Below are 16315 nucleotides of genomic sequence, written 5' to 3'. Positions count from 1 at the left end.
GAATAATTGAAAATAATCGGCTATAATTGCAAATAATCGGCCGATTAGTCAGAAAAATTCAGGACAATTTGATCACCGCCAACGATTAATCGGCCTTAACAGACGTTTCTTACAACACTGGTATTAAATTAGTTTAACATGAATTGATGCATGGTTGTTTAAATGGGTACCCAAACCCGTAATGTTTTTAAATCCAGACTAGCGGGGAGCGGAGTCAACTAAATCAATTAATTTTAATGCCTTTATATTTTCAATTATTACTTTTTTTACTTTATAAATTTGACATGTAATACATCACTTGTAAAGTAGATTAGTTTTAACAGTTTGTAGTCGTTATTTGAATTCATTCAAGTAGATTTTGAAGTTAAATTTATAAAAATAAAAATAAAATAATGAGCTTAAAAACACTAGTTGTACTCACAAGTTAATAAATTTACAAGGCAAATGAATGGACATAAATTACCTCCAACCATGGACTTTTTTGCACCATTATTAACTCAAAACACAAAAATCTAATGAACAATGGTTTACAGGATGAAGAACTTAATTAGTTCAAACAAAGAAGGTAATGTTATATATGATTATCACTGAGGTGAAAGAGCTAAATCTGACACAAAAAAGAACAAAATCCTTCTTTGCGCCTCAATATATGAACAGTTAATTAATTCTTCAACTTTTTTTTTGTTGAGTGCCTATGCAATCACACACACACACACATATATAATAGAGTGTGACTAATATGCATTCGGTAGCACTTCGGCCGAAGTGCTACCGATTCATTTTCTGATTTTTAAAGTTCAAATGATCGATCCAAACCGTTATATATCATCTCCATATTAAAATGTGCTTGGAGACCAAATTTTATATTTTTTGGAATTTGTTTACTATTTATTAAGCTACTTTGAAAATTCTTGATCCAACGGTAGCTTCTGATTTTACTGTTTGGTAAGCCACCGTTGAATCAGCGATTTTCAATTACCGCTAGCTTAGATATATAATTGAGTTGAGATGAGAATATATATCATATATGCATGTGGGGGTGAGGGAGATGGATATAATAAGTTCCGCGGCAGGGGATGATTGTTTGACTTTCATTAAATGCAAGCAAAAACCCTCTTGATCAGCATTAATTGCATGGAAAGGAGCAAAAAGTTACCTTGTCGCATGTTGTTATTTATTGGTTTGGATTTCTTAATTTCCTCAGGGTGCGTTTGAATGAGTTCGTATTTTAATCGTCACTGAAGTATATATCTATTTTATATTTTATTTTATATATATAAGCTGGGAAGGGTTTTGCACTGTTCATTTAAGTGCTGGCACCTTTCTAGCTGTTGGATACAAATCCAACGGACTCTGATGGATCTAAATCTCTCCATGCGTCAATTCGTCTCGTCGTTCATTTCGCTTTAACCCCTCCCACCGGTACATGGAATCAGATCTCCTGCCCTCTGGGTGCAGGAAATTCCTGTCTCCAGAGTCACTGCGGGATGAGCCCGGTTACTGTTAAAGGGTTTAGGGTTAAAATAGTTTTGAGTTTAGGTTTTAATGGGGATTCACTCTGCAGTGACTCTGGAGGCAGACAATTCGGTTCCCTTGTACATCATATTTTTCAATGCAAAACTAGCCATTCTTGAAATATTCAGCAGTTTCTCAGTAGCAAAGAAAAATATAAAACACGCATTATTCCTTGCGCATTTAAATTTGACTTACTGTTCCCAACTCAGAAGAGGCTCCATCTTTTTTTATTAATCATTGTTTTGAAGTTCCAAGTAATAATTTAATGGATAAAGAATTAAATGTTTATTTGTCAACATCCCTTTGCTTGACCAACGTTAGGACGCTACGCATGCTTCCTTCATTATTACTTTTTTATTTATTACAAATATAAAACAAGAAAATTCCTGCAATTCCAACTTTTTGTATACGACCACAACTACGTCGTTAATAAAGAAATTGTATATCCGTTTCTATGATAATGACAGAACTTCACTAAGTGCTAGATTTTGAGGTTATCCTTAATGCTTATTTTTCTTTGGAAGCGTCTAATTGTCCACAGACTTTTGTCCACCATTTGTCCACAGCTTTGACTTGTGCGAATACTGTAAAATTACTTCTACATGCTGTATAATTATACAATATATTACATAAAATATATCAGTTAATCACAAAACATCCAGCAACTATTCAAAGTGGTCCCATGATAGTTAGAAATAGATGACAACTTGCACAACAGGAGAAAAAAAAATGTACTTTCAAACTGTACTTTCCGAAATTGCAGTTATAGGAAATTATTGGCAGTTAGAGTTAGTTATTAGCGGTTATTGGCAGTTAGAGTTAGTTATTAGCGTCCACACTGGGTTGAATCTTGTATACTGTAAAATTGACTCTTGTATACTGTAAAATTGAATCTTGTATACAGTAAAATTTTCAATTGAATCTTGCATACTATAAAATTAAATCTTGTATACTATAAAATTGAATCTTGTATACTGTAAAATTGAATCTTGTATACAGTAAAATTTTCAATTGAATCTTATATACTGTAAAATTGAATCTTATATACTATAAAATTTTCAAATAATACTGCAAATTTTCAATTGAATCTTGTATACTGTAAAATTTCTAAATCTAAACCATAAAATAATACCATGTATACTGTAAGATAAAATGTAAAAAAAATGCTACATTTCAGCTTAAACTACAACCTGCAAAGAATCATGTATACTGTAAAATTTCAAAATATAAACCATAAAATAATACCATGTATATTGTAAAATTTGAATAATGCAAAAAACTATAACAAAACATACAACCTACAAACAATCAATACTGTAAAATTTGTAAATCTAAACTATAACTCAATTCCATGTATAATGTAAAATTTTTAAATCTAAACATACATCCATCATTTGTTCAACAAAACTATAATATTCACCACACACACAACATCTGTTCAACACAAATAATAATATTCACCACAAAATAGCAAACCTAATTATATCATTCAACATTCAGAATAGCATAAAAAAAACTATGGAAAAATAACTTCTACATTAAAAACCTCCTATATTCATTGTTGGAATGAGTAAGAAGTCTCATCACAAGAACCACACGTTCTTTTGAGATATCATCCTGCATAAAAATAAAATAAATAATGAAACAAATTGGATATCTAATAAATGAAATTGACAATTATATCCTACAGAAATAACATATCAAAGCCATGCAAATCCAACTGCAAAATCAAACGATCAAAATCATTCAAATCAATTCACTGGTGTATCCTGTAAAATTACTTCATATATCCAATAATGTTAATTAATCTGTTCTATGAAGATGACAAAAAATAATCCTGTAAAATAGTATATCTAATAAATGAAATTGACAACTGTATCCTACAGAAATAACATATCAAAGCCATGCAAATCTAACTGCAAAATCAAATGATCAAAATCATTCAAATCAATTCACTGGTGTATCCTGTAAAATTACTTCATATATCCAATAATGTTAATTAATGTGTTCTATGAAGATGACAAAAAACAATCCTGTAAAATAGTATATCTAATAAATGAAATTGACAACTATATCCTACAGAAATAACATATCAAAGCCATGCAAATCCAACTGCAAAATCAAACGATCAAAATCATTCAAATCAATTCACTGATGTATCTTGTAAAATTACTTCATATATCCAATAAATGACAAAATTCGATCTCAGATCTAAAAGCATTTACCTTGTCAAAAGCCAGATCACTAGAATCGAAGGCCAAAAACAACTGAAATAATTGGAATGGGAACCTTTTCTCAGATGGAGGAGGGAGAATAGTGCGAACTGTAAAGCAGCGGATAGGATTTTGTATCACTCCATTCTCTTCCTTTTCTAGTTGCCTCTTCTACACTTCCCCATCGCCTGATCGATCTCCTCGCTTGAGTTCCTCACGGCAGTGTTGAAACGTCTTTCCTCGCTACCGTCGCGACTGTCGTTGCCGTCGCTACCGTTGCTGTCGTCGCGGCCGTCGTTGCCGTTGCTTCCGTCGCTACCATCGCGGTCGTCGCTGCCGGAGCAAAAGAGAAGAGAGAGAGAGAGAGAGAGAGAGAGAGAGAGAGAGAGAGAAGCATTTTAGCAACTTCTGCCAAATTTAAAAAAAAATGAGATTTGCCAAATTTTCAGAAAAAACGAGAGAGAAGCTTCTAAAGAAAAAAAGTAGAGAGAGGCGGAGGATTGGGAGAAAGGGATCTGATTTATAAAAGAAAGGTAGAGTCCGTTAAAATCAGTTAAACGGAGAGTGGATAAGACTGTGGATAGATAGTGGACAAAAGACAGTGGACAAAAACCTTTTCTCTTTTTCTTTATTGATTCGAATGTTGAATTTGTTACGAAGCATCGAAATAGTCATGTATTCTTCGGATGAATAGTATATGCCAAAAGAAGACGGGCCAATGACTGATGAAGATATATTTAGATTGAGGAGGGATCTACTTACGTTCTTTTTTTTATGACATCAGATTACACTCTAGATTTTTAAAGTTTTAAAAGTCCAAACAGTGATCCAAACTATTCAACATGATTACTCTACAATTAATTCAAACCGTTCCACATGATGGATATTTTAAAAGTCCAAGCAGATCAAATTTTATATTTTTAGAATTTTTTTACTATTTATTAAGTATTTTACAAAATTGTTGTTTTCAGACCATTGAATTTTTGTATCAATCTTAATAAATACTAAAAAAAATAAAAAATGTAAAATTAGATTTGCAAGCACATTTTAATACATCCATCATGTGGAACGGTTTGGATTAATTGTTTGAACTTTGAAAATATAGGGTGTAATACATTGTCACAAAAAAAAGGTGTAAGTGAATCCCTCCTAATTTAAATTAACAAATTAAATGGGTTCTACAAAAATATTGTCGTTAAAAATTATTTAAAAAGTAGTTTTTAAAATAGCTGATGCAATAGTGAAGTGAGTGTCCATAATGGACGCAATTAGTAAATAAATGTGGAGTATAATCATGGTTGAAACTATAATATTTTTTATTTATTTTTTAAAAATAACACATAGAAGTAGAAGTACAATTATTTGTAATATAAATGAGGTCTTTTTAAATACAGAAGCATAAAATGTTTTTGTTAAGGATGATTAATTCTAAAATCTAACTAAAATTCTTGAAGCTCAAAAAAGGATTTACATCTCTTAAATCTTAATAAATCATTATGTATCCATTTTTTTTAGTTTCCTTATTTTCTTTTTTCTTTTACAATAGCCGGGCAATCTATTTTTCAGTTTACTTCTAAAATTAACTGCACTTTTATTTGTGTTGAATTAACCCAATATAACAGAAATAATATTTATTTGCAGATTTAGGCAATATATAGAAATATTTAAGTCAGTATATATACTGGCCTTGGTATATTATAGAAGGCGGTGATGCTATATTTTTCCCATTATAGAAGGCTGTAAATAATAAAATCCTTTTAAAGCCATTTGCCAGAAATAAAAAAAATCGTTCGCATTAACGATTTATCTCTCTCCAATGCTGGAAAAATCCAGAATCCATCGAATGGTATAAATTATTTCAATATTCGTGCCATCACAAAATCTAAAGGTGTAAGACGCGTCGGAATTTTCCGGTGTTGTAGAGGATCCGAAACTAGCATTGACTGATTCGACCAGTTTCTCAACTTTTCCAACTAGCCGTTAGAGCATGACCCCACTATCATCCCCACGATCCACTGATTATAATATTGACCGAGATAGGAGCGTCTCATTAAATGTGAACCATTACGTAAGTGTCCTTCGTTCACTTTGTGGTGTATATTTAATACAATAAACCACGTTTAATTTCGAATTCCCAGATTAACTAATGAAACGACGCAATGCAGATATTATCCTAGATAAACACGGCGTACAGTATAAAAGGAAATAGTCGCTATGTCGGTGACATCCCTTGGGTAAACCAGGTTCAGATAAAATAAGTTCCCAAATTTAGCCTCGATCGAGAGCATATAAAGAAATTATTTTACAGAGAATAAAAAGAAAGCATAGTGTTCTTCTTCTTCCTCTCTGCGGTTTTCTTTTCTATCTTATTTTTCTCTGATTTATACCGATTTTCCTTCGCTCCAGCGCCAAATTCTCTCTTTCGTCAAATCGGATCAATCGAAAATGCTGGTGTTTACGGAGGGATTGGATGAGACGGCCATCCAGTGGGTAAAGGTATATACAAATTGGTTACCATCTTTTCAATTGCTCTTCTTCCTTTCTTCCTAATTATTGTTTTTTATATAGTTTAACTTCAATCTGAGAAAATAACTTCACTAGCTTCAATACGACCTTGTTTTTGTTGTAATATACGAGTAATTTGGTAGTTAAAGAGTAATCTCTGATGAATCCAGGCTCCTCCTTAGGTTACATGTTTTTTTTAAGAATAAATTCTATTTGGTTTGATATTTTTTACCTTGTGAACCATGAAATTTCTTATTATTCTTAATTAATCAAAGTTATGGTGATTTTTGTATCGAAACAAATGTTTTTTTTTTCCTATTTTAAAGTTTAAATCTGGTAAAATTGAATGTAATTCATGTATTTCCTCCTTGTAAACTAAACCAGGGGCCAGAACCAGAAGTTGACACGCGGTCCCCATTAGCAACCCCATCGAGAACCGAAAGAAAATTACCCCTGGACTCGGTGTACTGCAGCACATCAACCGCCTATTTCTCACCTAAACTCAACTTGCACAGCAAGTACAGCTCCTCCTACTTATTTGGTCCAGCTAGGGAAGAAGAAGAAGAGGAGGAGGAGAGCGTGGGTTCCATTTCTGACACTAGTCCAGAAAGTACTGGAGAGAGTGAGGAAGAAATCGTCTCCAGTGAGAGCAATGAGTCCAGTCTCTGCTCGGTCAATGGACCCGTTAGCATACCGGGTTATGAACCCGTTTACATGCGGGTTGGAGGCTTGGTTCGTGGAAAATCCAAGGAAAACTTGCGGCTTGATGTTACTGGAGTTCGGGTAAGTATAAAATTATTTACTATTTATTCAGTTGTTAATAAAATATGATGTTGGTTCATGTGCAGCACAGGATATCAAAAACTTTCTTTTACACAAAAGAAAGTACCTATGAATTATAACATATCCTTACAGAAGAATATCTACTACCAGAATAGAATTTCTATATTTTGTGTAATACCAAATACAGATTTTCCAAAATAGATGCGCCAAAGAGAGAAATTAGAAATGTGCTAGATAGAGAAAGATACCCCTGAGAGAAACATTCCAAACTGAGATGCTTACCAGAATCTAAAAAGTAGCACAAATCCTATTTCACATCTTGACACCTGATACATATTTAGTGGTCAATTCTGACCTATAATGTTTGGTGCCAATCCAGTCAAGGCTGCTGATAGTATGTAATTGGTACAGTATTAGTCTTCCAGAAAACTTAGCAAAGATACCCTTTTAAGCTTGGTAAACGTTTATCAAATCCTTCAATAGGGTTTTCTTGTACCTTGGTGGTAATTATATTATATTTATACTGTGTGTTTTTTTTTTAATATAACTTGTTTATCTTTTTCCATAATTTTTACAAGCAGGACCGACCAATTGATGATTATGTGCAGTTCAACCCTCCAAGTGCACCTCCATTGCCTGGAAGTGGAGATGTGGTTTTCTCTGTTGCACATGACGGTACATATATATATACAAATATTTAATAATATTTTTAGGTTTTGAAATGTAAAAGTGGTCTTCTATGATCATGGATATATTTCCTTTTAGGAGGAAACTCAGAAATCAGTAGATTTTTAAGTTTTAAGAAAGTTTTGCTTAGAAAAGCTTACTTTTCTAAATACTTACATTTTTGATTTCACAGCAGAGAAAAAGGAAGATGAGGAACTTCTTCAAGAGCTGGGAATGAATGAACACAAGAAAACTGCTTATGAGTTTCAACCAAGGTACTTCAATTTGAATAATACAGAATCCACTATACAAGTTTTGGTACTGTACCAATAGCTGGTACAGGTTCATTTTTGCAATTGTTTTTAATTCCATAGCTGGTTCTGTATGCCATAGTTGTTTCTGTGATTTTAGGGTGAATATTTTTAACATAGTAGTTTTGGCTTCATGCAGTGCACGGACTATATAATCAAAACAATGTTGCATATAGTTCTTGATCTGCACGAAGCTAAAATTGCTCTGTTAAAATCTTTACCCTGATTTTGATTTTAACACTGAACTGAATAAAATCTGTTATTTTTGGGTCCTTTTAAATAGAAATTATATATTTCGTAGGACTATACACCAAGAAATTAACCAGCAGAGCAACTTGGCTACTAGTAACCTGGCTACAGAAGAACCTTCTTACAAAATAAGGTTTGTATTTATTTTCTTTTGTTTCCTTTATTTTTTTTTTTAAGAACTAATTGTGTTCTCCAGTTTTGGATATTCATTGTAAAGATTGGTATCATTTGTATCACTGTAAAAAAACCAAATGATGAGAAAGTATTGCTCTGTCCCTGAGTTTTTTTGCATGTATACTCAGCAACAACCCACTTCTTATACAAATTTCAATTGCTCTCTCTTTTGTTTGCATACATGTCCCTTGAAATATCTTGAGAATTTGAGACATTTTACATATCTCAAGAAACTATTGTTATTGAAAATATGAACGTGTTGTATTGTAGTGTTTTGTCCTGAAATTCCAAAATGTTACTTTATAACTTATAAGGCTTAATTTCTATTTGCAGTGTCGAGAAAAATGACATCCCCAAAACTGAATTGGCTCAAGCACCTGCTTACGCAGCAAGGTTTCCCTTATTATTAATTTTAAATTTGTTTTTGTTCTTTTTTTTTTTTTAAGTAATTACTGTTGCACTTTCTGATCATTAATGCAACACCCAAAAAGCATAAACTTTCACATATAGCCTGAATAAAAAATAGGACCCTTATCATGCATAAGCTCAAAAGGCATAGAAAAATCATGCATACCTCATGATCCACAGCTCTTGTAAATGCCTACTCTATTTTTCCTTTGATACAGCATGTCTATTACCTAATATGAACGGAAAGGATAGTTTAAGTTATACATAAGCATATTTCTATTACTCTAATTTCCATTGTTAAAAAACTTCTGTTATTACTGTACCTAACCTTAGTTGTTTATGTATTCTTTATAGCGTTCACAATGCTTGGGAAAGCATGGTGGCATATGAAGCATGTAATCGGCTTTGCATAAATGCATGCAAAAGTGGTTGCACACAAGTTGCAGAATTTTTGCAAGATGAGTGTGTTGTTCTCAGAAATGCATTTGGGTACGTTCAGTTTAATTGTAGTATATATTTAAATCTTTTAGTTATACACATCTTATCTTTGTTTGGTATTTGTAGTTTTTTTAGTATATTTAAATTTTGTGTAGGGTACACTTAATTTATCTGTTTCGAACACTTTTGAAAATTTGACTGTGGTTCTGGTTGTTGAACAGTATACAGAAGTTTCTACTACAGCCCAAAGGGCAACATTCGTATGATGCCCGCATCAGCTATGAGAAGGAAGCAACTACCAATCCAAAAGGAAAAAAAGTTATTGAAAAAATCGAGGTTGAAGGTAGAAAACTTGGTCTTTACAAGTATTTTTTTACAAGGCAGTTTTTTAATCAATCAAGGTGAGGTACCCAAATCTCAAGATTTGACATGTCTTTCTTTGGTTTTTACAGTGAAAAAAATTAGAATAAGCCCCCAGAAATCGACGGTACGTAATATCAGTTCCCTGCGGTCATTTTACACGCAAGTTGGTTACATGCATGTCAGAAATATGACAAAATTAGTGAAGAACCAGATTGAAAATATAAGGAGAACATCTTTTTCAAGTGCGGGCTCCTCAATCTCACAAGAAGGTTCGTTTCTCAATAACTTCTAATTATGTACTTATTTTTTTGCAAAACACACTTGTTAATCTGTTATGTCATTTTTCCACTGTGAAACTAAAATATGAATAACTTCTGGTGTCTGCAATTAATCCAAAGGTTTGGGCCTTTGCTGTAAAAAGTCACATTTTGTTTTACATACCCAATTCGTTATTAGCGGCTAATTTTATAAATTTATATATATGCACCTTTTTTTCCCCAAATTGTAAGAGCACCTTTTTTATGTTTTCTTTTTCTACCCTTAAAAATAGAAAAAAAAAATCACTTATTGGTAAAACATATGTTGAATTTGGTTATTGTACAGATATGGTTACTACGACAAAAATTTACCTATTCTGGACTTAGTAGACTTATACTACGACAAAAATATACTTCAGTCCAGCAAATATTCAAATTAAGTGAAAATTAAGTGGGTTATTTAAGAATTTACTAATATTATAAATGCTTGTCAGAACGCCACGAATGCTTCTTGGAGCTGCAAAGTGATCCAAAATCAGCCACAAAGTTATATCCCGGATCAGGCGATACCCACTTTTTGTAAGTTTTACCCAAAGCTTATTTGTTATTAGTAAATGAGACTGGTACAGTTGGTACTGACATGATTAGTTCCTGTTAAATTTAACGGAGAACCTTCCATTAGAGCCCACTTTCGAGTACATATCCTCTGAGATATCTCAAATTTTCAGTTGATCACAAATTGTATTATTGTGCTTTAAGATCCGTGCAGAAAATATTTGAACCGTCTGGATTTTCCACAGAACAACTCAAAATTTGCCCTCTTTGGCTCTTATTATGATCCAACCTGTATCAATCTGGTATTTTGAGATTACTTCAAAGTTGAAATTTATTCTTTTTCATTGCTAATCCCTTGTTTGATTTGTAGCTATCCAGATGGTGAGGGAGATATACTATATGTTGAAGTGCAATGTTTTGATGGCTCTATATTGGGCCGTGCTACAATTCACATCTCTTCTTTATCTGATACCACTGTAAGCATTGTTGTTTAATTTTGTAATCAAGTATTACCTGTGCTAATTTATCAATGCTATCTAGAGAAATACATTAAATTTGTGAATATATAAAGGTACTCTGAAGGAGCACAAAGAATTAATAAATAGAAGTTTACACTGAAGCTATTGTATAAAGAGAAAAGTACATGCACAAAGAATAATTAAGATAAATTGGTTTGTGAATCAAATGTTTGACTAGTGATCTGATTTTTATACATGAAACAAAAATTGCAGGGACAAACAGTGAGATCGTTCCCATTATCACGGGATGACTATGATTGTGTGGGGAAGGTTCAAATTTCATTTAATGTATCTCTTTTATCGGAGAACACTGCCTATTCTAAGGTTTGTATACAAAGGATTGCATGCAAAATTATATTTTCGCAAGTGCTTGATAGATCTCCAACTGAGCAGAATTAAGTGCCCATTAACCATTAATTCTGAAATTAATAAAAAAGTAGCACAATTTTTCTTAATTTAAAACCTAATTTTGAATTATGTGGCTCGATCCCAATTGTGCAATTGACCTGATTTGTTATTCCAGGAAAACAAAAGAAAGCAAAATGGAACTAAAATATTTAGGCCATAAGCCCTCAAATGTCACAATTTGAATATGGTCTTGCACTTTCACATGCTGATATCTTACATTTTGCACCAAGAAAAAGAAGTTATTGCTTATTCATTTTTATTTTTGATTTTGGAACAAAAAAAGATGGCTCAAGGTGGTCCAGCAGTGGAAACCCTAATTTATGATGTTGTCTTGGAAGCTGCCATGCGGGCCCAGAATTTCCATGCCAGAAATCTTCATATAAACGGCCCTTGGAATTGTCTTTTAACAGAGTTCTGTACCTTCTACTCAGTATCAGATTCATATAAGACACTGAGGTAACAAAAAGAAATGCACCTCATTTTCTGGTATATGAAGAAAAACTTGTTATATGGATTATTTTTCTAATTTTGGTAAAATATTTTATGTAGGTACTTATCACATGTCATGGTAGTGGCAATCCCGACCAAGGATTGCTTAGAGTTAATATATGAGCTTCTCCTACCAGTTTTAAATGCACGGGGTGAACAGAAGCTAACCCAGCAAGAGGTCCCATCTCTCTGTCTCTCTCTCTCTCTCAACACAAACTAAACTTAGGGTTTAGATTGACATAATAGAAAAACACTTTTGCCTATCGTATTTTTCTGTTTTAGAATTGGAAAATTGTCCCTTAGAAGTATAAGAATATATATAAAACTCTTGGCTAGAAAATGTTTAATTGTACCCAAAAGTACTAAAAATTAGAATCTTCACAAAATGACCAATATATTTTTTTTACAATCTTAATTTAGAATTGACAATCCTTGATTGCTGTATATTAACTGAGCAAAGAACAATAATGCAAGTAGAACAAATTTTATGAATATTTTACTTAGAATTTTATCTTTCTTTGGGGTGCAGAAAGTAATACTTGCAGACTGTGAAGATCAGATAAAGAAATTACTTCGCGAAACTTTTGAAAACTACAAGTCCCTTGATGAATTTTCCCTGACGGGGTTGACCGATTCCTTTGGTCCAATAGTTGACTCAGCAGCTCCTGCTCTTGGACCCGCTGTCAGACTCTTCGGCCTCCTTCATGATGTACTCTCTCCTGCAGGGCAGGACTTACTCAGGAACTATTTTCAGGCAAGTCCTTGTTTTTGCAAAAATTATGATTTATGTTACACTTCATTTTCTATTTTTGCTTTCTTCTTCTTTTTCCTTACTAATAGCAACTTCCTTCTGTGTATTGTCATGCTGAAAAGCTGAATTAGACCCTAAACCCTAAACCCTAAACCCAACAAAAAACTGAACTATACCAAAACCGAGTAAATTTTGGAAAGCATAAAAATAATTTTTCTATACTCTTCCATCCATCTGCTCGGATAGGATTTCACATTAGATGTTAGAAAAACTTTAAACAGCATGGAAATAACTTTTGCAGCCTTCCACTTTTGTCATATGAGAAAAGTTGCCCCTTGTTTAATTAATGGAAGTGTCCTGAAAAATCTTAGAAATATAACAACCTTTTGGAAATATGTTCTTTTAGTATGTGTGTTTCTGTATTATATCAGATAATATCTACAAAGTACTAGTAACCTCACTAACGAAATATTTCACATGCTATGATATATTTATTGAATTTCAGAATTCTGTTGAAAAGAGGTGCAAGAGGCACATGCTGGAAACCGAGGAGTTTGTTTCTATGAACTCTGACAGGCTAATGACAGATACCCTGACAGCCAAAACAGCATATGCGAAAATGAAAAATTTGTGCCTTATCTTAGGCAAGGAAATAGAGGCTGATATCAAAATTTATAACCAGAATATTTTACCAAGGTACAATCTCAGTTATTCAATCAATTTTCTTTTTTTCTTTAATCAATGTTCTTAAGATTTTTCCTGATCTGAAACTATAACCTGACAACAGTTTAGGGAACATTTTAAACTGCATAAAATGTGAAAATTCTTTCCAATAATTCTAGATTTTTTATATGTTTACAAAGGTTGTCTAAATTAGCTTAAGAGTATATAACAATATTGGTAGTATGGTACCTGTAGGTAACCAAATATTTTTATGTTAATCCTGCAAGTTCTTCTTAGTCTTGTGCCAGTTTCAGTTCTAACTGAATTTGATGTACCAAAATCATAAACTTTGTCCTTGCTTTATAAGTACCTACTGTGAACTGACATTTTTTCTTTTCTTTTTTCCAGTAGCATAGATTTGCCGAAAGTAGCAGCAAATGTGTACAGCACAAAACTCTGTAACAGAATGAGGAACTTCCTTTCAACATGCCCCCCATCTCGGCCATTCCCTTATGTGCAAGAACTTTTAATCTCAACCTTTGATTTTGAACGAGAACTTGCCTCCTGGAATCTCAGGTCAGAGATAATTCAAATTAGTTTACTTTATTTATACAACCCTGCAAAAGAAAATAAAAATCTCAAGTTATATTACTTTGCAATATGCTTTCAGGTCTGTCAATGGATTGGTTGCGAGAGATCTATTTCATGGATATGCTGTAAACTGGATAGAAGACACCCGATTGCATCTATTAGACCTTTGCAAAACCGAGGTAGGTTAAGTTACATGTATTTGAACAAGATATATCTTTTATTAAAAATGATTATTCATTTGAGAAAATTTTGATAAACTTTTTGTGCAGATAATGTGTACTGAGGCACTGGCCGTATCTCCTGTTTCGCCATCGGTTGAAAACATATATGAGCAGATAAGAGAAGGGATAAAGGAACTTGAAGTTGTTATTAAAAGATGGCCTCAGTACTTGGTACCTCTTGAAATGGTTAGTACAATCTACCATATTATCTATACACGCTTTAGTATATGTACAAAACCCATATAATTAAAAGATGGTTTTATCTGACACCTTTGATTTTTTGTAAAAAAACAGGCAGTGGCTGATGTGGAAAGGAGCATTATTTCAGCACTAGAGAAGCAGTACAGAGAGATCCTGGCACCAATTAAAGAAGGCATCCAGAAAACCCTTGAAGATAATGTTAAAAAAATTGGAAATACACTAGGTAGAGTTTTTGGTCCTAACCAAGAAAAAGAGGAATCTTCGATCTATGTCGTACCAGCTCAAGTAAGTCTTCATGCTTCTTTGATAAATTTTTTCAAAATCTATGTTTTTTGTAGTAAAATTTAGATAGGGGGAAACATAAAATGTATAATATGTGCAAATACATAATGAAAATTCAATTAAATTTCAAAAACATAAAATGTATAATATGTGCAAATACATAATGAAAATTCAATTAAATTTCAATATGTACTGAATGATTTGTTACACCTAAAATCCATAAAAAACCCTTAAATTCCCTTTTGTAAGATTTGGTCTGATTTTGTAATGTATCTATTGCCAGCTGGGCACATTCATGAACACACTGAAGAGAATGATGGATGTGTTGCACTGTTGGGTTGAAGAGATGATGCGGCCGTGGGTCCCACTTCTGACTGTTTCTGACGAAATCTCTCCTTTTGGTGAGCACATGAACTCTATCAGTGTTGTGTTGAAGCAGAAGTATAGGAAGTATCTTCAGGCTGTGGTCAAGAAACTGCTCAGCAATGTAAGTAATCATTTTTACAAGTGGTTCAAGTTATCACTTCTATGTTCAAATTTTAGTAATCAATTCCTTTGAATGATCCCAAAAAAATTAACAATAAGAAGTCATCTCAAAGGAACTTTTTACTTGTATATATCTAAATCAATTTTTACTAGTATATCTAAATGTTGTGACTTTTTTTTTCTGTCAGACCCAAAATAACAGAAGTACAAAACTTAGAAAGATTCTTGAGGAGACAACAGAGTCTCAAAGTGAGATTGAGATTGGAGACAGAATGAGAACTCTTTCTCTTCATGTCTCCCAATCTATTCAGAATATTCACGATGTATTTCCACGTGCTATCTTCATTGAAATATTGCGCGAATTTTGGGATAGACTTGGTCAGGTTAGTAAAATAAGTTTCTCTTAATCATCCATTTTAAAATTGGTATTTTGTGTATATTACTTCATTGAAATATTGCGTGAATTTGACCATGTACTCTGAATTCATTGAAATATTGCGTGAATTTGACCATGTACTCTGAATTTTTGCCTCGTTACTTCAGATTGTTCTCAAATTTTTGGAGAGCAAAAAAGAGAAGGGCACTTCATACAGGGGATCTGGTGTTGCACTTAAGGTATTATCTATCTTTCAAATTTTGTTTTACATTATCTTTCAAATTTTGTTTTACATTACTATTATAATTGTATTTTTTTTTAAAACTAAGTTAATTTTTTGTGCAGATTATTGAGGGTTGGTTTAAATGTGAGATGCAAAAATATCTTGGAAATGCTCTTCAAGAGGCTGATCTACAACTACCTCGATCTGTATCTGAGGCCAAATCCATCCTAAGCTAGATTACATTTCCTATACTATTATATTTTTTTTATACCAATTTTAATTTGAAGGGGAGGGGAAATTCTTTTGTTGTATATTGTTCTTTATGTCAATAGTATAGTTTTGATGTTTCACATGCAACAATTTTATACACTTGTATTCCTTATACATGAATTTGGATATAATTCATTAATTATTGAGATATACTTTAAAGTAATGGTATTTATCTCATTTCTTTTAGTGCCTTTTGCTAACTGTTAAGTAGAGTACAGCTTTAACTTGGTGGGAATTTTAAAGCATATTTTTCTAAGTTTACATAACTAACATAATTAATAAGTTTAATTAATCAATGAACACATATAGTCAGAGGTGGAGGCAACATTTTGAGAAATGGGTGTCAAAAACATCCTACTAGTCTCCAAGTTTTACACATTGTATAATGATCTATTTTTT

The 16315-nt window shown here is 32.6% G+C and overlaps 1 protein-coding gene across 1 annotated transcript; it reads left to right on the top strand.

The window, feature by feature from the left end:
- The first annotated feature begins 6041 nt into the window (after positions 1-6041).
- LOC144549583 (uncharacterized) lies at positions 6042-16039 on the top strand. The gene is made up of 24 exons (XM_078298364.1): positions 6042-6224; positions 6618-7016; positions 7595-7691; positions 7879-7957; positions 8295-8375; positions 8750-8809; positions 9179-9313; positions 9484-9605; positions 9715-9894; positions 10377-10461; positions 10808-10913; positions 11169-11279; positions 11647-11819; positions 11913-12030; positions 12382-12606; positions 13109-13299; positions 13675-13842; positions 13937-14036; positions 14127-14264; positions 14373-14564; positions 14845-15048; positions 15236-15430; positions 15591-15662; positions 15769-16039. The coding sequence occupies exons 1-24, from the start codon at positions 6174-6176 to the stop codon at positions 15880-15882; spliced, it is 3396 nt and encodes a 1131-aa protein (XP_078154490.1). The 5' UTR covers positions 6042-6173; the 3' UTR covers positions 15883-16039.
- Positions 16040-16315: the final 276 nt, after the last annotated feature.

Source organism: Carex rostrata, chromosome 35, assembly GCF_964058835.1.
Source record: "Carex rostrata chromosome 35, lpCarRost1.2, whole genome shotgun sequence".
In the NCBI taxonomy this organism is placed as follows: domain Eukaryota; kingdom Viridiplantae; phylum Streptophyta; class Magnoliopsida; order Poales; family Cyperaceae; genus Carex; species Carex rostrata.
This window is presented reverse-complemented; position numbering and strand designations above follow the sequence as displayed.